Here is a 21,811-nt window from a genome sequence, read left to right on the forward strand (position 1 = left end):
ACAAAAAACGCCGCGCGTGGACACGCGCGCGAGCGTGCGCGCGCACAAGACCGCACATTCTAGTTATTTATTTATTTACAGTGGTACCTCGGGTTAAGTACTTAATTCCTTCCGGAGGTCCGTTCTTAACCTGAAACTGTTTTTAACCTGAAGCACCACTTTAGCTAATGGGGCCTCCTGCTGCCACTGCGCGATTTCTGTACTCATCCTGAAGCAAAGTTCTTAAGCTGAAGCTATTTCTGGGTTAGCGGAGTCTGTAACCTGAAGCGTCTGTAACCTGAAGCGTATGTAACCCGAGGTACCACTGTATTTGAAAAGCAGTGGCTCCCGTCAACAACAACAACAAAACCCACCACCCCAAAACATAGAGATAGGAAAAAGTATCAAGGGACCCCGCGCAAAATTCAATCGACTTTTCGCTCTCGCTCTCTCCGCTACTGCAACCAAAGGGAGAGCTGGCCTCCCCTTATTTTGGGATTATTTTAAAAAGAGAGATGTCTGGGATCTTGGGGTTTTAACTGGGCACTATCTGACTATTTTTATTATTATTGCTTATAAAAAAAAAGCAGCTCCGCCAGCGGCTTGGCGCAACCTTTGGCGTTTTTGCGCCGACGCGGTGGGATTTTACGCAGCGCGCAAACGCTTGTGAAGTTCAAAGCGCCTTGATTCCAGAAGTGAATGGAAGTAGGAATGTTTCGGTTGTCGAGCCCACGGTAGATATTTAGTTTATTTGTTTGCTACACGAGAATATAAGACGACCGTTGAATTGTTTGTGGATAGAGGGATATAGCATGTTCAGCCAGCATGGTTCATATCGCCAGGGATGATGGGAAATGTAGTCCAGGAAACCTGACGGCCAACACGTTGACTACTTCTTTCTTTACCTTGGAAAAGGCGGTAGGTGGCGAGCTCCCGTTAGGGTTTCAATGGTAGCCCAAAGGGAAAATCTGTGCCGCGGGAGTCCTTAACTCGAAGGGTTTCTGATGTGGCTAGCAATGCTCTTTCTTACACTGATGCACGAACCAGAGCAAAAACCGGAGTTAAACTGGTTTAAAGCGACAGACATTCCAAGCAATATTGGCTGCAGATAATGCTAAGCGCCTTTATCATTCTCAAAATTAGGTTCAGACAGGTTGGGAGACGGCAGAACTAAACACGTATATGCGTTGAGAAGCATGGGTCTAGCCAGGATTTATTTTACAGGGGGTAGGCAATATGTGTGTGGGGGGGGGGGAAGAACCGAGTTATCTGTGATACAATTGGTCAGTTAGTTAAGTATTTCTATTTATTTACTTGATTGGGGGGCGCAGCTGCCCCTCACTGCACCCCCCCTGGATACACCCATGTTGAGAAGTGCATATGCCAGATTATTTACTTATTTATATTGTATTCAGCACTATTTTTTCTAGAAAAATAGGTGCCGGAACTCACCATGAATGCCTTCCTTGTTCTCTTGTGGTGGCAATGGCACCCACCTAAGAGATGCCAGAACTGAGTTCTGCTGAGTTCTGACTGAAAAAAAGCCAATTGTATTTATAATCCACCAAGGGACCCCGGGTAATGTCTCCCTGTCTCCTTACTATTCTCACAATAACCCCATGAAGTACCGTATTTTTCGCTTTATAACACGCACCCGACCATAACACGCACGTAGTTTTTAGAGGAGGAAAATACGTAGGCATGCCACCCGTAGGCATTCCCTCCATAACACGCACAGACATTTCCCCTTACTATCTAGTACAGGGGTCTGCAACCTTTAAGACAAAAAGAGCCACTTGGACCTGTTTCCGAAGGGAAAAAAACCTGGGAGCCGCAAAACCATTGCGACATTTAAAACAAATATATCTCCAGAGCCGCGATCTGACAGTGGGCGGGAAGGTGACGTCGGGACGGTGTGTGACTAACGCACGCACCGCCCCCATGCGACGTCACAGCCAGTACAGCGCCCGCCACAGTGGGGAGTGTCGGGGCGCACAATGCGCCTCCTCCCCTCGCTAGTATCTGCCCCGGAGCCACGGCAAAGGTATAAAAGAGCCACATGCGGCTCTGGAGCTGCGGGTTGCAGACCCCTGATCTAGGAGGGAAAAAGTGAGTGTTATGGTGCAAAAAATACGGTAGGTTAGGCTGAGAGACAGTGACTGGCCCAAGGCCACCCGGTGGGCTTTGTGACTGAGTTGGAATTTGAATCCAGAGCTCCCAGATTCTAGTCTGACAATTCTTCGCTTAATATGACTTAGAAATTTTGTTCACAACAACTGAGGCTGCATTCCTATACACACTTATATGAGAGAAAGTGGGTGGGATGTTTTTATTGTATTTCTCTTTCCTCTTGTTTTTAACATATCAGTATGGGGTATATTGTCTGTCTGTTTATTGTCAGTTGCTTTGGGTTGCCCTGGGCAAGATAAAGCAACTAGCAAATTTTTCGTATCTAACAATACATAATAATAGTAAGTCCTGCGAAATTCATTTGTGTAATGCTTGGGCTGCAAAAGACTCATAGCATAACCCTGTGTGCATGTTTACAGAAGTAGGTGGATCACAGGGAACTTACTCCTAAGTAAGCATGTATACAAAGACTGGCCCAATTGTTAGGTTAGGCTGGCAACCACTAACACAAGCTCTTATTATTATCCTATGGGTTAGTATAGGGCACCAGACCAGCATGGAAGGAAGGAAGAAAAGTAGTATCAGACGGAAGGATTTATAGAAGAAACAGGTATTCCTCACCCATCAAGGAATGCAACGGGCTGTTTCACATCAAGGACATTGCTAGGCACTTAAGACTAGGGAGCACAGCCTCATGAAACAAATTTGTATATACACTCCCAGTACGTTTCCGAGCACAATTCAAAGTGCTGGTGCTGACCTTTAAAGCCCTAAACGGCGCCGGTCCAGTATACCTGAAGGAGCGTCTCCACCCCCATCATTCTGCCCGGACGCTGAGGTCCAGCGCCGAGGGCCTTCTGGCAGTTCCCTCATTGCGAGAAGCAAAGCTACAGGGAACCAGGCAGAGGGCCTTCTCGGTAGTGGCGCCCGCCCTGTGGAACGCCCTTCCAGCAGATGTCAAAGCGATAAACAACTACCTGACATTCAGAAGACATCTTAAGGCAGCCCTGTTCAGGGAAGTTTTTAACGTGTGATTTTACTGTATTTTTGGTTTTATGGAAGCCGCCCAGAGTGGCTGGGGAGGCCCAGCCAGATGGGCGGGGTATAAATAATAAATTATTATTATTATTATTACTATATATGCAAATCTAGGTATCTGAGCAAATTAAGGTGGTAGTTTGAAGGGGGTCTGTCTCCCTGGCACTGTGCCCAAAAGTGTAATAAGCACAGAAAAAAAATCATGTCATGGGGGCATGAGATCTGGAGCATAGCACAAATGATCTGGGGATTGAAGGATTTTTCAATCTTGGTGCTCTTGGGTTCTCATTTTTCTGATCTAAAATTCAGTTATTCACATTTCTGTTGCAATTTGTGATTAAATATTCATAAGTTTTGATTAATGTGCACATTTTTACAAGCAATTTCCCCCTGTATAGTGCATTTTTTGTATGTTATTTTCACTTTATATCCCATTTTTTAAACTTTGGTTGGTTGGAGAAACGCAATGCAAAATATGGATAAGTGTAAATTTCAAAGGATGGCTTATTTCTCATATCATTTCAGAAAGTTCAAATTCAATAATGTATTTGTTGCATAAAATTTATTTATCTCTTCTTTGTAGAAAAAATATCAAAGCAGTTTGCCTGTAAATGCTTAGTGAATATAATTGTAACAAAAATCAGCACTGCCTGCCAGTTATTTAACGGGCCCAATTAAAACTGCTGGTGCCGTCCTATAAAGCCGTACATGGCTCAGGACATCAATACATTAAGGACCTCCTTTCCCCACACAAATCAACCCAGACCCTGTGTTTGTCATCCAAGGCCTTTCTCTATGTCCTTCCTCCCTGAGAGGTTCCGGGGGGGGGGGGACACAAGAATGGCCTTTTTAGTGGTGGCTCCCTGATTGTGGAATGCTCCCCTGGTTCTCCTGGCACCTTCACTACATATATTTAGGTGCCAAGTGAAAACGCTCCTCTTTACCCAGGCATTTGGCCATTAAATAATCTATGGCCTGTTATTCTCATGCTCTGCATTATTATTTTATTATTATTAGGCTCCATAAATTATAATAATGTTGTACTCTGCCCTGGCATCTTTGGATAAAAGGTGGTACATAAATCAAATAAATAAACACCCTTTTGAGTGCATTGCTCAGAGATGGCCAACGATGGGCACTGCCGTTCCAAGACCAAAATCAACCCCAGGTAAAAGTGTGTGTTCAGTCTGATAGGATGACCTGTCCTCCTTATTAGGGGTGTTGTAACACCTCCTTCATAAAGTCAGGTATGAAACCCCCACGCATCAAGAATAGCATAGCCCAGACTTTTCCACACGGGGGGGGGGTGTACTAGTTTTGTTTTGCATATTACTACTATCTGGTAACGCAAGGCAGGGGTCGGGTCTATTTCCCCGGGCTATGTTTTATAAATTAAATTAAATTAAAAACCCATCCTTCTCAGAGGACGTCAGGGTGATATACACCACCACGGGGTATCTCTTCCCCCCCCTACCTCCGAGAAGCGGTTGGCTCCCACCCCCCATTTACTTTCGTGCTGGGGAGAGTGGAAAGGGAGGAAGTGGTCTCCGCCCTCAGCCAGGCTCTTGCAGAGGCGCGCAGGGAGCCAGCCCTTCCGCTTCTCTCTCTCTCTCCCTCTCTCTGTCCCGCAGCGCCCACGGGGCCAGGCGCCCCGCGCGATTAGCGGGAGCGCCCCGTCGGTTTTCCTCCTCTGGCTGCCGGCCGGAGCTCGGCTTCCCCGAGGCCAAGAAGTCCGGCATGGCGGCGGCGGCGGCAGCTCCAGGTAAGTGCGCTTTTCTGAGGAGCGCTTTCCGTGGCGCGCAAAGCCGGAGCCGGAGGCGCCTCTCCGGACGCCTCCCTACCCCGGCGAAGGGGGCTTACGCAGAGCCGCCTGGGGGTTCACAAGCTCCCTTCGCCGCCCTACAGAGCGCCTTGTAGAGGGGGAGAGAAGCAGAAGTCGGGTTCTGCGATCTTAACTTTGAGGTGCCTTCCTTAACCGAAAAAACTGGTGACCACCCCTAGGACCTCGGAAGCCCTTGGTGGCTTGGACGGGCCCCATGTTTCCTTTCTCTAGCCCAGACCCGGCTGCTTGGTCAGTTTGACCTCGGCAATAGAAGCCCTAAAAGTGCGCTTTGCCCAAGCTCACCAAATCGATGCAGATCAGGTGGGACAATTAGACCCCCGTCTGTTTCACGGGTGGAAAAGGTGATCCTACTTGATCCCAACTATTATATAGATGTGTGTGTTGGTTCATACATCCTGCTGATCCAGTGTTGCAGTATGTTTAGTCGGAAGGAAATGCCCCACAGACTTCAGGTCCTACCAGATGCTTAGGATTGTAGTACTGTATTGCAACCCAATCCTATGCATTTTTACTCAAGAGCAAGCCCTGTATATCCAGTGGGGCTTCCTCCCAGCCAGTGGCGTAGCGTGGGTTGTCAGCACCCGGGGCAAGGCAAGTAATTTGCGCCCACTAACCCGTGGATTTGCGCCCACTAACCCTAACCCCCAGATGTTGCTCCCGGTGCGCCCGGCCCCCCCTGCACCCCCCACGCTACGCCACTGCTCCCAGCTAACTGTGCCGCACACAGTCGTGTTCCATGCATAGTTAGGCACACCTGTGCTCAGTGACGTTAAAAATGACTATCAATGCATACGATTGCTACTTAGCACCCTGATCCTGTGCATATTTATTCGGGCGGGGAATTAGCTCATAAATTTCGCTCATCTAAATTAAGCTTGCTGTCAAGTAAGAACTGCAGTCTTACAGCGCAATCTGCTCTATACATGTCTGTTCAGAAGCAAATCCCACTGACTCCAGTAGGGTTTAGAGGACTGCAGCCTTAATCTCTTATTGTTAGATTTCTCGTATAATTTTACCTGGACTGTCATATGTAGTCAGGGTGTTAAAAGTTTGGGCTGTTGAAGTTACCCCCCTCCCTCCCATGCTGGCCTCTAAAACTCTCACTCAGAATAATCTTGACAGTTATGAATCAGCAGTTCAAGGTCCTTTCTTGTTTGGATATGCAGATTGGGTAACACTAATAGTTAGGGATTGTTTTTGGAAGTGATCGAGCTTGGCAGCACTTCTCAGCTTGCTTCACTTGTGTTCACTCGAGTTCCACTGCTGAATTGGGGACTGAGCACTGCCAATTTAAAAAAGGCATTAGACAGGCTTGCTGAGCTTGTTGTTGTAGCCCGATGTAAGCAGCAGAATGGTAGTTTGCATCGGACTGAGCATCATTCCAAGGGTGGCTTCACATATTAGCAGGATAGGATGTGTGCCCTGTGCAAAGCCAGCCACAACTAGCTTTATTTAAATCAATTGTCTTCTCTGCATCCCCAAGTCTGCTAAAGACTGCAGTCTGAGGCAGAAAGCACAAGTGAGTTTCTCTTCCTTTTTTGTCTGTGTGCTTCCGTGAGAGTAATTTACAAAGGGGGAACTCATGCGTGTCCCTTATGGCGAGCTGCATGAGCTATTCTCACATGAGGATCACACCCACATTACCCAGAAGCGCATACAAAGGAAGTACAATGCAACGGTATGTGAAATTATAGCTATTTTAATTCCTGTTTATTGCATGCATATCTTGGCATTCAGTGCATCAAATTCCTCAAGGCGGCTCACATTTCAAATAATTTAATGCGACGAGAAGACCTTGCCTGCTTTCCCAAGCTATCATGGCTGTGTTCTAGCAACATAGGACCAAACTACTATACTATGGGAAGAGTCATGGCTGGAATGACTGATGCTGTATTAAAACAGCAGGGAGAAGGCTGCTAACTTAGTGCAGTGTCAAGCCTATGTCAGCACTCACTTCTCAGATCAACTTAGGAGACCCTTGTTGCTGCTTTGAAGCCAATAAAAAATATTGGGAGATCTGATTACAAATCTTCAACATCAAATGCAGTCAGATTCTTATTCACCCTATACTTCCAAGACAATATGAAGTATTAGCTGGACACAGGCAACCATGGCAAAATATAGACAGCTAAAAGTCTTGTAATACCTTGTGGGAGTGCCCGGTCCACCCATTAGGCTACTGCCTTGGGAAATAAAGGTGTCATGAATTGCAGGACAGCCTCTTTGAAGGCTGAACACAATGCACCCATAGCCCAGCTCAAGTCATGCTTCATTGGGGCTAGCCCTACCATTAGGCAAAGTGAACCAACCACCTCAGGCAGCAGATGCTGGGTGCCAGTGGTGGCAGCTGCCTTGCTGTTTCTCTTATTTCCCCTCTGGGAAGAGAGCTATGTACCCTATGTGACATATTCTGGCCCCTGCAAGCTAACCTACTGCATTCATTGTGAAGGATACTACCCCACTGCCAGCAGTGAATTAAGAATCACTTCCCAGTCCAGTCAGCTTCTGTATGTTGACTAAAGAGAGCCGCCATCTTGTTTTTCACCTCAGGCAGCAAAAGGTTTTGGGCCAGCCCTGTGCTACATCCCTACAAAATGAGAAAGGAGTGAAGGGCAATTGAAAGCACCATGCGACCAGGTTCCTGGGAGCAGATAAACTTTCCCCACGTGTACTTTTCTTCCTGAAAGTTCTTTTTAAAGCCTTTTTGCTCCCTGCAGGGGCTGCTTCTGCTCACGGGGAACTTATCCCATCGCTTTCTGTTTGGCATCTTTCAAAATGGGGAAATGCCCCCTTTGGTGGGGTTATGAACCTCTCATAGGCCTTAGGTACAGAAGTTGGGTTATAGAGCAGGCTGAGGTCACAGGAGTGCAGGGCCAGCATAGCTGAGGGAAGAGCTGGAGAGAAAGGAAGTTGGTGTGAGGTAAAAATGGGCTGATGAGAGGGGGCCTCTGATAAGGCCAAGAGAGGGTGTGTGCTATGGCGTGGCTGGGAGTGCATTCCTTCCAACATTTCTCTGATAGAAATAGAGACATTCTGCATCAGGAAGCTTAGAATCATAGAATCATAGAGTTGGAAGAGACCACAAGGGCCATCGAGTCCAACCCCCTGCCAAGCAGGAAACACCATCAGAGCACTCCTGACATACGGTTGTCAAGCCTCTGCTTAAAGACCTCCAAAGAAGGAGTCTCCACCATACTCCTTGGCAGCAAATTCCACTGTCGAACAGCTCTTACTGTCAGGAAGTTCTTCCTCATGTTTAGGTGGAATCTTCTTTCTTGAAGTTTGGATCCATTGCTCCGTGTCCGCTTCTCTGGAGCAGCAGAAAACAACCTTTCTCCCTCCTCTATGTGACATCCTTTTATATATTTGAACATGGCTATCATATCATTGATGAGAACCATTGATGAGCACCCTTTGGGTTCAGTCAGTCAGCCAGTTACAAATCCACTGAGTGGTAGCATAGTCAAGACCGCATTTTACCAGCTTCTTTACAAGAATATCATGGGGCACCTTGTCAAATGCCTTGCTGAAATCAAGGTAGGCTACATCCACTGCATTCCCTTCATCTACCAGGCTTGTAATTCTGTCAAAAAACGAGATCAGGTTAGTCTGACATGACTTATTTTTCAGAAATCCTTCTCCCGCGTTTGACCTTGCCGCAAACATATACATCATATACACATATTCATCTGCCGCCTTGAGCCAATGCCAACCTCTCAGCCTACCCTACTTCGCAGGATTGTTGTAAAGAAATGTGTGAGGGAAGGGATTATGGACAACACCTTCAACAGAGATATGGAATGAAATAAAATTTTAGCTGCAAGCTGCCTTGAGTCCCTGTCAGGTGAAAAGGCAGGTGACAACAACAACAACAACCGAAACTGTGAGAATGATCAGGCACATACCAGAGTGTAAATCCTATTGAACTCAGTGGGACTTAGTTCTGAGTAAAAATGCTTAGGATTGCAGTGTAATGCTGCCCAGTCTTTACCCAGTTACCTGTGAGTAAGCTCTGTTGAATTCAGTGGGACTTAACTTCTCAGTAGACAGTGCAAGGTTCCATTAATAATAAAGGAATAAGCACTAAATGCATTTTCTTTTTCTTTTAAATGGTTGCCTGCAATTAAATAATTTAAAGAGGATTGGTGACCCTTTCCTTAAAAATGATAGGAAGGGCTTCGTCGGCCAGCTTCACCATTTCCTTCATTTGGTGCAGGATTTTTATTTTCAGTATAAACAAGACTCCATTTTTGCACCTACATACACACACCACTTTTAATTGTTCTCTGGGATGTGGAAGGGAGGAAAAAGGAAAACCGGGACATTCTAAGATCAAATCAGAAACCGGGACGGCTTGTGTAATTCCGGGACTGTCCCTGGAAAATAGGGACACTTGGAGGGTATAGGAGTAGATTGAGGGGAGAAGTCCAGAGCCACAATTCGGAGTGGATAGCAGATGGGGAACGAAGTATGGATTTGTCCGCAAAGCAGAGACTTGAGGGAGCAATGCTTGCTGAAGAAACGGAATGAAAGGAAGGAAGGACGAGCCATTGAGCATGTCGAACCTCAGCAAAATCTCCCACAAGGTCTCAAGACAGGATGCCATTATTGGAAGGAATGAAGTTGGCAGAGAAGGAAGGGTTGGAGGACTGGACGCTCTGAGAAGTGTAGAGGACGGTCGCATGAGGAATTCTGTCAGGAATGTTGTCACTGCCATGTTAGGACCTGGCAATTGTAAGGGGTACAAAGAGCTCCGAACAATAAGCCTTGGGAGGTTAATTCAATATATTGATCTAAGCTGCCATGCTTTTCACACAGCAGGCTTCCGGCATAATTGGCTTGTGCTAGGATTTACCATTTTAGCAAGTGAGGACTGTCACCCCAACCCTATTCCCTCTTGTCTAGAGGTGCCAGGGCCACCAGGTAACAAGGTTTTATAGTTGGACTGTTGTGTTGTATAATCCTATACAGCTTGCTGTTTGTTCCAGGATTTCCAAGCTAGGTAAGTTGTTTTCTCCCAGTTTGCACAAAGATCTCTTCCAAGGTGCAGTTTCCTGAAGAAACCTTGAAGCTTTGATAGCTTTTGTCAACAATTGCAGTGAATTATTAGCACTACAAGATGTTTTGTTATGCATTGCCAGCTGAACAAATGGTAGTCTTTCTTTTACTTCAGCTGTGCTAAAGTTCACATGGCTAAGCTTTTGTTAAATTTTATGAATAATTGGCACATCTTTAATGCCAAATCTAGCAATCAGCAGGAAGGAGCTTGAGTTGTTACCTCCAGAAATCACTGGGAGCTTCATTGAGTTTTCTTGCAGTGTATCAACATTATATGTTAATCCCATGATTCTGTGCATAAAGGTATAAAAGAACAATTCAGTTTAACAAAAAATGGGGAAATGAAAACCACTTCCTGTGGTTGATCTCACTACTGTTGATCAAATAGCTCCTTCAACCAACAGTTGCCTGGTAAGAGAATCCCTGCTATATTATGTACAAAATGAGAGGCTCATATATTTTTTCTGCATCATAAACTGATGGATGCTTTTGTGTAAAGCTTCTTGGAGTAATAATTCCATGAAGAGTGCTTTCTGTGCTCTAAAGAAATGTAGATTACATGTAACACGCAGCAACGATTTGAGCAGAATAATATCAGTTCATGTGTCATGCATGAGCGTGCTCTGCGCATGTCTACGGAACCAAAAGAATTGCTACATTTACTACTTAGAGGCAGATGATTCACAACTATTTATCACATGTAACTGACCAATTTCCAGCACAATGTAAAGACAGAGGATATAACTACTGCTAGATCAAGATATATACTTCTTCTGAGATGAATGCTAAATTATACAGAAGATGTGTCATTTTAATTTTAGGATATTTAAGCAGCCTAAATGGTTTGCGGGATTGTATCTCAATTGCATTGGTAGGTAGGTTGCGCACAAATTGCTAAAAAGTTTTGTTTCACCAGACCTCATTTCTGTGGTTACCAAACACTGGTTTGTTCGTAGTCGCTATTGACACACTTCTGTCCTAATCCTGTTTACCTTGCCCGCTGCTGTGAAGCTTGGTGATTTAACTAGGGCAGGTTAAGATGAGCCACAGGTATAGTGGTTCGAGTGCTAGGCTAGGACCTGGGAGACCAGGGTTCAAGTCCCTTCTCAACCTCCTGCCTTGCAGGAATCTTCTTATCTGACATGGGGCTCAAACTCACAACCTTGGGATCATGCTCTATCAACCGAGCAATGTAACAAATAAACAAGATTCCGTTTGTATAATATGTTTACATTATTTATTCCCTCACAGAAGGACACTCCAGCGCACACAGTGTGCTGATTCTATATGGGAACGACGCCAGCGAATGGTGCAATTACCTTGAGAGCATCTTTCGCTCGTGCCAAGAAGTCTGGAGCTATCAAGTGGAGAGCGGAACGACTATTTCCACCGAGGAGCTGGACCTCTTCAAGAGCAGCAAGTGCATCATTATTCTGCTGTCCTCTGAGCTGGTGGAGAGTTTCTATGTCCCTGATGTCCTTCAGAGCCTGCAGAAGGTTCTCCAGCCCCCCCATAAAGTGGTGAAGCTGTTCTGCGGAATATCAGAATGTGGGAATTATCAAGAATTCTTCAAGGACTGGTCCCAGTGGAAACAGCTTACCTACGATGATGACCCAGATGTCTATGTCGAAGCTGTCATGAAGGCTATTTCAGAAGGAGGTAACCTGGTAATACCTGTGGAAATGTTTGGATTTTGACTGTGGCTTTAAGTCGCTCATCCGCCTCCTGTTCCAACCTCTTAGTCATGGGTACCTCATCAGTACCTTACAAACCCTATGAAAATTGCTGCCAGTATTGTAAATTCAGAATGTTTATGGGAAGCTCTATTACCATTTCATATATGGATGGTATTTCTTCCAGTTTATTTAATTATTATTTGCACATATAACTCATCCTTCACTGAATAGTCCTAGGGTTGACTACAAAAGCAACTCAATTAAAAGTACAAATCGTCATTAATAACATAAAATAAAACTACAAAACTAACCACTAATTAAGTTAATGAAACAGCTGTGCAAAACAGCTGTGTAGGAGGAGAGAAGACATCTGTTCAACCAAAGGTGTGCCATGACCAATCGTTGCAAAGCATGCAACGATGGTGTGAAATGCAACTTGAAGGGGAGGTCATTACCCAAAACCTGGGGGCCACTGCAGAGAAGACTCTCTCAGACATGGTATTGCTGCCATCTAAGTCCAAGAGAATAAGAGCCAGAAAACAGGTGATGCCAGCCTTAGTAAGCGAGCATGGATGGAAAATAAAATACTATGTGACCTTATTATATACCGGTATTTGGTAACCATAGAAACGAGGGCTAGTGAAAGTAATGTCAAGTCTTGGTAAAGCCAAACTTCAAATATTGAGCAATTTGCGCACAACCTACCTACCACTAGAGTTGTGATACAATCCTGCATACCATTTATGCTGCTTAAATGCCATGCGTTCATTACAATGTCCTTATAGCAAAGTGTGAAGTTTCAGAAGCTTTAGGTATTCTTAAACTGCTAAAACATCTGCATGCCTTGAGAGTAGAGCCCTTTAGTGCTGCTGGGACATTGCATTTCCATAACAGGCAATTGGCATGTCTTCTCTACATGAGAACTGCCTACCCACGGAGCCTCTACCTTCCCAGAAATCAAACTCAGTGTTCCCTGCAGTACCCCATAGCCCGAGTGCCAGGGAGTTGAGGAGCACTTGCCCAGTGCTGCTCTTTGGACTCGACCATGCAAGTGGGAATGAAAGCACTGTAATATAATGCCTCCGATGCCCATCCTGAACCTTCGGTCAAAGTGGGTACCATTTTGAATGGTATCAAAAGCCAGTGAGAGATTGTGTAACAGTAACAGGGTCCTCTGTCTCTCAGTAAAAAAACCATCCAACAGGATGACCAAAACTGATTCCAGGCCTGAGCCCAGAACGACGTTTCATCCAGGAACACTTGCATTTGCTCCACCACAACCCTCTTCACCACCTTTCCCCCAAAAGCATTGTTGGCTGGTAGTTACTACACACCATTGTGTGGGCTGTTTAAGGAGCGGACTCTTTCTGAGCATGCATCAATCACAACATCCTCGGCCCACCTGGTCACCCCACTCTGGCTAGCTTTAAGCAGCCAGGGAGAGCAGGAGCCCCAGAGGGCATGTGGTCAGATGCACTGCTGCAAGCATCCTGTCCACGTCACTGGGCCACACCAACAGGAAACGATCCCTTGAAACTGGGCCAGATGTAGCATTGGGCACTGCAACCAGATTTGATGAGTTGTTAAGAAGTCAAGAGACTTTGTCAGAGCAGCTCAGAGATAGTCACCATGTGCTACAAAGTTCAACATGCCCAAATCTGGGTTAACTAATCTCTGGACCACATGGAACAACTCGACCAGGCAGCTCCTTGAGGATACCAGCAGAGAAGTATACCTCAAGGACCGCCTCTTTCCATATGAACCTACCCGGACCCTGAGATCAACTTCTGAGGCCCTTCTTTCTGTGCCTCCTCCATGAGAGGTCCGGAGGGTGGCAACACAAGAACGGGGCCTTCTCTGCAGTGGCTCCCCGTTTGTGGAATGCTATTCCCTGGGAGGTTCGCCTGGTACCTTCATTATGCACCTTAAGGTGCCAGGCCAATATGTTCTTCTTTAACCATCCAATACCCTTTAAAAAAGTGTTGGGGGGGTTATTGGGTTACTTTTGTTTTTATTTTGAGATTTTATCTTGTGAACCGCCCTGAGATCTGTGGGCTGTATATAAATTGAATTAGCAGCAGCAGCAACAAGAAGAAATATGACTAACACATATTCGGTTGTATTCAGAGTGAGATTTCCACCACTCGCCATTGTGCTCCAGTTGTTAAGATGCTGAGGAATTGTTGCTAAGGTGTGCCTGCAGGAATGTTCAGCATGTGCATTTCAGAGGCTTCAAGCCTAAGCATGCTTACTTCCTGTTTATATTCTACTGACCTTAGCATTCATCCCAGCCCCTTTGTGCCCAGAGAGCCAGGCTACAAAATCTGCAAAGAGAGGCCTCGTCCCTGCTGATTCCTAAGGCTGCAAATTTGATCCAAACGATTTGCCAAAATATTTAGCGGGAAAGCTTTGTTACAAACCAAAGTTTAAGTGGCAGGATCCTTGTCAGTGGGAATGCCCAGAGAACAAGTAAATTGCAAGTTCAGCATATTGTGTTGCTTCTGAGCACATTCATCTTAAGAGTTTACAAACCCCAAGCTTCCTGAGTAGAAAATGAAATTTGCGGTACCCATTTCCAAGCAAACATGTTTAGGCTGCGTCTGTAAGCCTAAGAGCTAAAGGTATCATACAAACCACCATCATAGCGAAGTTAAAAATGAATCTTAACCACAAGCAGAGCGATGCTAAAAATATCCCGTTATAAGAATTTGTGGCTTTTGTGGCAGAGATTTAAAAAGGCAAAAACTTAACCAAAATGATACTTCAGAGGTGAAAACTACATAGCGTTCAACCATGTGGGTGATTCTTATCACATTGCTTGGTTCATTAAAAGAACTGCATGAGTTTGAAAATGTCTGAAAGTCACAGTAGTCTGGTTCAGTTGTTCAGTAGTTTAGCGCAAAGGTTCGCAACTTGCTAGCTTGTTAGTACCTGCTTATTGCAGTTGGAGGTTATATGCCTGTGGAAGTTTGCAACGCACTCAGGAGAGCACATTTTCAAACAGCCCAGATGGAGCAGTAAAGTTCTACTGAGGTCACTGGTGCTGTTCATGTGCACATTTTCATAGTTACATCTTCACAGTAGAAGGCACATAAAAAAGAGGAATCTAAATATATGTTTCCGAAGGACCTTTGATACAGGAACTAAACAGATGCCCTCACTGAGGGCTTTGTTTTCACAGACACAGCGAATGCCAATCTGGACTTCCTAGGGCAGACATATCCAAAGTGCGTTTCGGGGGCCTAATTTGGCCCACCGTTTGATTTAATCTAGTCCCCGTGGCAGTACGGTGGTACCTCGGGTTACAGACGCTTCAGGTTACAGACTCCACTAACCCAGAAATAGTACCTGAAGTTAAGAACTTTGCTTCAGGATGAGAACAGAAATCGTGCTCCGGTGACGCGGCAGCAGCGGGAGGCCCCATTAGCTAAAGTGGTGCTTCAGGTTAAGAACAGTTTCAGGTTAAGAACAGACCTCCGGAACGAATTAAGTACGTAACCAGAGGTACCACTGTATATGTCCTGGGGCAAAATCCTAAAAAAAAAGCAAAAAGCTCAGCAATCCTAAAAAACCCTCAACAACTTTGGTCAGCCCTCAAACATGTCCACGTCATCAAATCTGGCCCTCTTTGTAAAAAGTTTGGGCACCCCTGTTAGGGGCAGGGCGTCCTGTTTCAGCGCTTGAGGCGAAATGGAAAGCGTCACTCTGACGATGACACCTGCATTGCCCACGTGGCGCAGGCATCAGCGCTGATTTCGGATGAGACCTCTTGCACTCTGCAAGATCTCTCATGATTTTGATGAGATAAGCACAATCTCAAACAACTTCACTCTCACAAAGACCTGGGATGAATGGAAAGTTGTTCTTTTGAACTGGTACTCTTGATATTTAAAGAGACATCTTCTTTAAGGGGGGGGGGGAGAAACTAAGGAAAAAACACTGTGTATGTGAACACTCCATATTTGGTCCAAATATACCTGCACAAGCAGTGACACTTGATGATCATGACCTTCACAGATTTTATTGCCTTAAGGAGCAAATCTCAAACACTGTTCTATAGGGTTCATGCAGTGTCAGAATGCAATCTTCCATTTCACTGTCTCATTCGTGGGCTACAAAATTTGAGGGGGTGGGGAGAGGTGATTTTTCAGGATGCGGAATGGTAGATGCAGTAGCTGAAACTCGCTGTTGCCACTGGAGCTTTTATTAGCTATTACCCCCACCGCCAAAACTCCCTGAAGCAATACTATGTGATGTTACTGCAACGTTTGACGAAGATGTCTTTAAAAATATTAACGCCCACCATTTCCTCCAGAAGTCCCTGTCAGAGTGGTGCTATTTAACGTGTCTTCAGGGGGCTTTTTTTGGAGGGGGGTGGCAGCTGCTGCCAGGCAGGAGGACCTGGCAGTGGCGGGGAAGTTTTTCAGCCACCCCAAAGTTTCACTTACCATCAGCTCAAAATTTGCCAGGGGTTGCTGTTTGTTCTCCATCCCCACTATTCACATCTCAAATCAAAAGTCTTCTGTGGAGAATGTGTAGCTCAGCCCTTGTGTGAAACGCTTAATCCTTAGTGCAAACAATACAGAATCAAAATAAAAAAATTCCTTCCAGTAGCACCTTAAAGACCAACTAAGTTAGTTCTTGGTATGAGCTTTCGTGTGCATGCACACTTCTTCAGATACACTGAAACAGAAGTTGCCAGATCCTTCTATATAGTGAGAAGGTGGGGAGGGGTATTACTCAGAAGGGTGGTGGGAATGGGAGATTGGCAGATAGCTGAGATGAGCCTGTTGACGACTCTTAACGACTGCAATAGGTCTTACAGGAAAAGGCAAGGGGTGAGAAGGTGAAAAATGGTTTAGTCATGTATAATGAGATAAGAATCCAACGTCTTTGTTCAGACCAGGTCTCTCCATGGTTTTGAGTTTGGTAATGAGTTGCAATTCAGCAGCTTCTCTTTCCAGTCTATTTCTGAAATTCCTTTGTAATAAAACAGCTACTTTGAGATCTTGTATAGAATGTCCTGGGAGATTGAAGTGTTCTCCTACTGGTTTCTCTGTTTTGTGATTCTTGATGTCAGATTTATGTCCATTTATTCAGCCATCTGCCAATCTCCCATTCCCACCACCCTTCTGAGTAATACCCTTCCCCACCTTCTCACTATATAGAAGGATCTGGCAACTTCTGTTTCAGTGTATCTGAAGAAGTGTGCATGCACATGAAAGCTCATACCAAGAACTAACTTAGTTGGTCTTTAAGGTGCTACTGGAAGGAATTTTTTTATTTTGACTATGGCAGACCAACACGGCTACCTATCTGTAACTGAATACAGAATCAAGTTGGGGAAACTGTTCTTCCTGGACTGTACATGGGCAAACACTTAAGGAACTTGGGAGGAACTCTGCCTGGAGGCCTGAACCACTTTTTTATGCCCCTGCTGGCATCTCCAGGACCTAGATGACAGGGGAGGTGTTTCTGTCTCTTGACAGGTGTGTGGAATGGGTGGTGCACCACCCTCTGGAGAGACAAATTCATGCACAGTGTCTTGACCACTCCTGAGGTGGAGGGAGTGACATGGTAGGCACAGTGGAAGCATCAGAGATTGATTCCGTCACATCCATATCAGGCATTTTGAAAACCCAAAGTGTCATTTTTCCAACTGAATCTGAGTGAAGCCAGTGGGTCACAAACTCATCCAGGCCCCACTTAATTCTGCGTTAGCACCTGCAGCTTAAAATGAGTCCAGTGGGCTAAAGAGCCCACTAATTAGTTAATTCCAACTAATTTATGCTTGAGGCCAATGTAAGATAATCCCTGTGTGCAGAATGTGCATCCTTGCTAAGCACTAGCTTTCATTAAACCATTCGACTTCTTTTTAAGGGACTTTCTTAGTTAATTAGCGAACTTCTGGCTGGACTGCATTGAAAAGTAACATTAACCTTTGTCCTGCACTTAGATTCTGGCTGTGATTCAGTGACTGATGCAGAAGCGGAAGACGACAGAGACGCACACCATTCGTGCAATATTGCAATGAGCCGAGAGCACGGGAACTTGGTGACCAGACTAGGAAGCCTAGTTACAGTGCAGCCTGATCGCATTCGCTGTGGGGTACGGTATGTCTCCATTCTTTCAAGGTTGCTGTGAAAGGGCAAAATGTGTGTGTGATGCTGTGCTGCGAACGCTGCGACTCTCTAGAACCGAGCCTTGCTAAATAACTAGGCTAAATAAGCAATCCTATGAAGGTTGCCCTAGTGTGTCGTTCGAGAAATATGTGAAGCAACACCGTCCTCTTGGGCATTTTCCTTTCCCAAATATTATTATTTGCAGCGTTGTTTGCATGTGTTTGCCTGCCTGGAATACAACCTGAGGACATTGCATTGCATTTCTCTCTGTGTTATGGGGAGGACATGAGGAATTTGGCGGGTGTTTGGCGTCGCAGTTGTGCTATAACCCACCTGCAAATAGTTCTGTTGGCTTTGAGGCAAGCCTAGAGCACAGGTGTCCCTGCTTTTACCTGCTTGTGGAACAACTGAAGTAGCGCAATCATGTTCGGGACTTGATCTTCAGTATTGCCACAGCTACCCAGGCTGGTTTTGCTCTGAACCTCGAATAGCTTTGGGGTTTTGACTGCTGCAGAATTTAGCTGCATACCTGCATTTACACTTTGGTACCCTTGATTTCTGGGGCAGCTTCCTTGTCTTTCTGCAGTGAAGCAAATTTTTTTACTGTATATTGCTTTAAACTTTATACAGTGGTACCTTGGGTTAAGTACCTAATTCATTCCGGAGGTCCGTTCTTAACCTGAAACTGTTCTTAACCTGAAGCACCACTTTAGCTAATGGGGCCTCCCGCTGCTGCCGCCAGAGCACGATTTCTGTTCTCATCCTGAAGCAAAGTTCTTAATCTGAAGCACTATTTCTGGGTTAGTGGAGTCTGTAACCTGAAGCGTATGTAACCTGAAGCATATGTAACCCGAGGTACCACTGTAGTTAAAATCTCATGGTATGTTACAGTTACAGTTTTAAAAAACCAAACAAAGCAAAAAGACAATGAAAGCTAAATAAAACATTCACTTCTTAAAAATCCTACCCTAGACCCAGCAAAGTATGACATATATAAACGGGTAGTAATAGTAATAATAATAATAATAATAATAATAATAATTTATTATTTATACCCCACCCATCTGGCTGGGTTTTCCTAGCCACTCTGGGCGGCTCCCAACAGAATATTGAAAACTCGACAAAACATCAAACATTAAAAACTTCTCAGAACATTAAAAACACCAGCACCTGTTTCTTGGCAAAGGTGGTGGAGAGGGTGGTTGTGGAGCAACTGTGGTTATTCCTGGATATGTCTGATTATCGAGATCCACTACAATTTGGGTTCAGATCTGGTTTTGGAACTGAATCAGCCTTGTTGACCTTTATCACAAGAGGGACAAAGGGAGTGCAATCCTGTTACCTCTGCTTGCTCTCCCAGTGCTCTTCAGGGTCATTTCCAGAGAGTAGAACTGAGTGAATCTTCCTTGCACCCCCTGGCATTTGTGGTGTGGGATCCCGCAGGGTACCATTCTCTCCCTAATGGTATTTAATACCTGTATGAAGCCATTGGGAACGATCATTAGGAGTTTTGGAGCAAGGTGCCATCAGTATGCGGATGACACTCAGCTCTACTCCTCCATAACATCTGAATCAGGAAAGGCTGTGAAAGCTTTGAATCGGAGTCTGGATGCAGTGGTGGACAGGATGAGGGCCAATAAATTGTGTTTCGATCCTGGAGAGATGGAGGTTCTTTTTTCTTTTTTTGGTATATAATTTTTATTAATTTTTCTCTTTTACAATTTAAAGTGCTCATTTTTACATCCTTAAAATATCAATGACTTCCCTTCTTCTCTTTCCATGGTTCATTTTACATATCATAAATCCCTGCATTTTTTGCAGAAACTATACTATTCAGTATTCCATTATTGCATCCATCATAACTTACTTACACGGTTGAATTTATCTTAATGCTGCCAGCATTTTCAGCTGTATACAAATATTTCCCATATATTCAATAAACGTTTTCCAGGCTTCTCTAAACATATGTTCTTCTTGTTCTCTTATTTTACATGTTAAGTCTGCAAGCTGCACATATTCTGTCAACTTAAGTTACCACTCTTTTTTGGTTGAGACCCCGCTCGTTTTCCATTTTGGGGCTACCAAAACACGGGGTGCAGTAGTGGCATATATAAATAAGGGAGATGGAAGTTCCTTGGGTGGGTGGTTCCACGTTTGGGAAATTGGCAAGCTACCTGTTCCGGATGGGGTTGTACACTTTCTGAAAGAGCAAATGTGTAGCTTGGAGGTACTCTTGGATAGATCTCTGTCACTGAGGACCTAAGTGTCCTTTGTGGTCAGGAATGCCTTTTTCCACCTTTGTCTTGTTTGCCAACTACAGCCATTCCTGACCACTGTAGTCCGTGCAGCGGTAACCTTGAGACTAGATTACTGTCAGTGGTTTTCAGTACTGCTTTCCAACTTGAATTTCATTTTGGGAAATCCAAAATGGCACACGGGCACTGCAGGTGGCACTGTTGCCCACTAGAATGGCTACCCAGGGGCCCTGCAAGGAGGGTAGTAAGGGGGCAGACCTCACGCTAGTGAGGGGTCCTTTTGAGCTCCATGGGTCTTTGGCCAGTCCTCAGCCTGGGTGATTTCTGGTGCCAGCCTTGTTTTTAGCCTTAGATTTTCATGACCCTTTAGGATACGGGAAGAGAGTTCCACAACTGTGGGGCAGCCACGGAGAATGGCCCTCTGCGGAAATGTTCACACATCATTTTAGACCATAGCTGATCCTTAAAAGGTAAAGGTAAAGGTACCTCTGCCCATACGGGCCAGTCTTGTCAGACTCTAGGGTTGTGCGCTCATCTCACTCTAGAGGCCGGGAGCCATGAATTGGTTTCGCTTTACTTGCAGACCTGAGCTTATGGCTTGTTTCCCCCTTAATAAAACACAAGTGGCAAGCCAAGAACTGATATTGGCAACAACTTGTGGTTTGTTCAGATACAGACAAACCATGAACCCTGCTTTGGGCACAGCACTAAGCCGAACCATGGCTTAGCTCCCAGCATGCAGGGGAGGAGCAGGAGAGGATCAAGGTGGCTGTGATTTTTTGCCCTGTGCACCATCACACCTCATTTTCCTCGAAACACAGTTAAGCTTAACTCTGGTTTAAACCAGCCTTTGCCAACCAGCTGCCTCCCCTCCCACAGTATTTTGGACCACAACTCCCATCAGCCACCGTTGGTAGGGAATGAAGGGAGGGAGACGAAGGGCCGAGATTTTCAATCCCACCTTGTAGACCTATTGGAGAATCTCCACACAGTCCTTCTCAATTGCAGTTCTGTGAAAACCGTCATTATCTCCCATCTTTCTCTCTGTGCAGCATGAAACAGAAAATACTGAAGATTCTGCTCAAGAGCCCGTGCTACTTTCTCTGCAGAAGGATTGATTTTACAGCCAAAAAACTAGAAGTTGTTGAATATATATGTGTGGGTGGGTGTGTATATGTATATGTATATGTATATATAATGTCTACATTTTAACACTTTAAACTATTCCAAGTCACTTTGGGCACATTTTGTGGAGTAAGGGATTGCTAAACAAATAAATAATGACTTTACAGCATTCAAGAGCCTGCAGATATTACTGTGTTTCTAAAATGTTATGCTCTACTTCTAGGCGAAGACGATAGTTTACATCATTCTAAAATGTAAGCTGGATAGCCATGTAAAAATGGAAGTGGAATTTTCCTCCGAGAGCTGCCAGTCACAGCGAGTTCTGGCCAGGATAGAGAATGAGTACACCGTTTCGGTTTCCGCACCTGGTAGGTGCCAAAGTTGGCATTGCTTTGCTAAAACGCTTCTCTGCGGCAGAAAATATTAAACAGAATTGCACCTTATCTCAGAGGCAAATTTAGCATCAGCTAAGTAAGCAGAAAGTGAAACAAACAATATCCTCTTATGAAGGCTCCAAAAAAGTGAGCCCTGGAAGCTAAAACTGTATACACGAAGCCGCAAATAGATAGTTGCTAGAGCGTAGTA

At 45.0% G+C, this 21,811-nt stretch overlaps 1 protein-coding gene across 3 annotated transcripts in view; it reads left to right on the plus strand.

Annotated features, from left to right (window-relative positions):
* The first annotated feature begins 4,660 nt into the window (after positions 1-4,660).
* The window catches only part of PIK3AP1 (phosphoinositide-3-kinase adaptor protein 1), a 43,796-nt gene continuing 26,645 nt past the window's right edge, over positions 4,661-21,811 (plus strand). The window contains exons 1-4 of one of the 3 annotated variants that reach the window (XM_083502492.1): positions 4,661-4,909; positions 11,300-11,707; positions 17,681-17,832; positions 21,450-21,594. In XM_083502492.1, the coding sequence (XP_083358618.1) occupies positions 4,885-4,909; positions 11,300-11,707; positions 17,681-17,832; positions 21,450-21,594 (730 nt within the window). In that variant the 5' untranslated portion in view covers positions 4,661-4,884. Of the gene's footprint in view, positions 4,910-9,366; positions 9,914-11,299; positions 11,708-17,680; positions 17,833-21,449; positions 21,595-21,811 lie in introns of those variants that run through there. The other 2 variants (XR_014525904.1, XM_083502491.1) reach the window with 2 other exon arrangements.

Source organism: Podarcis liolepis (assembly GCF_965112155.1).
Source record: "Podarcis liolepis genome assembly, chromosome: 5".
In the NCBI taxonomy this organism is placed as follows: Eukaryota; Metazoa; Chordata; class Lepidosauria; order Squamata; family Lacertidae; genus Podarcis; species Podarcis liolepis.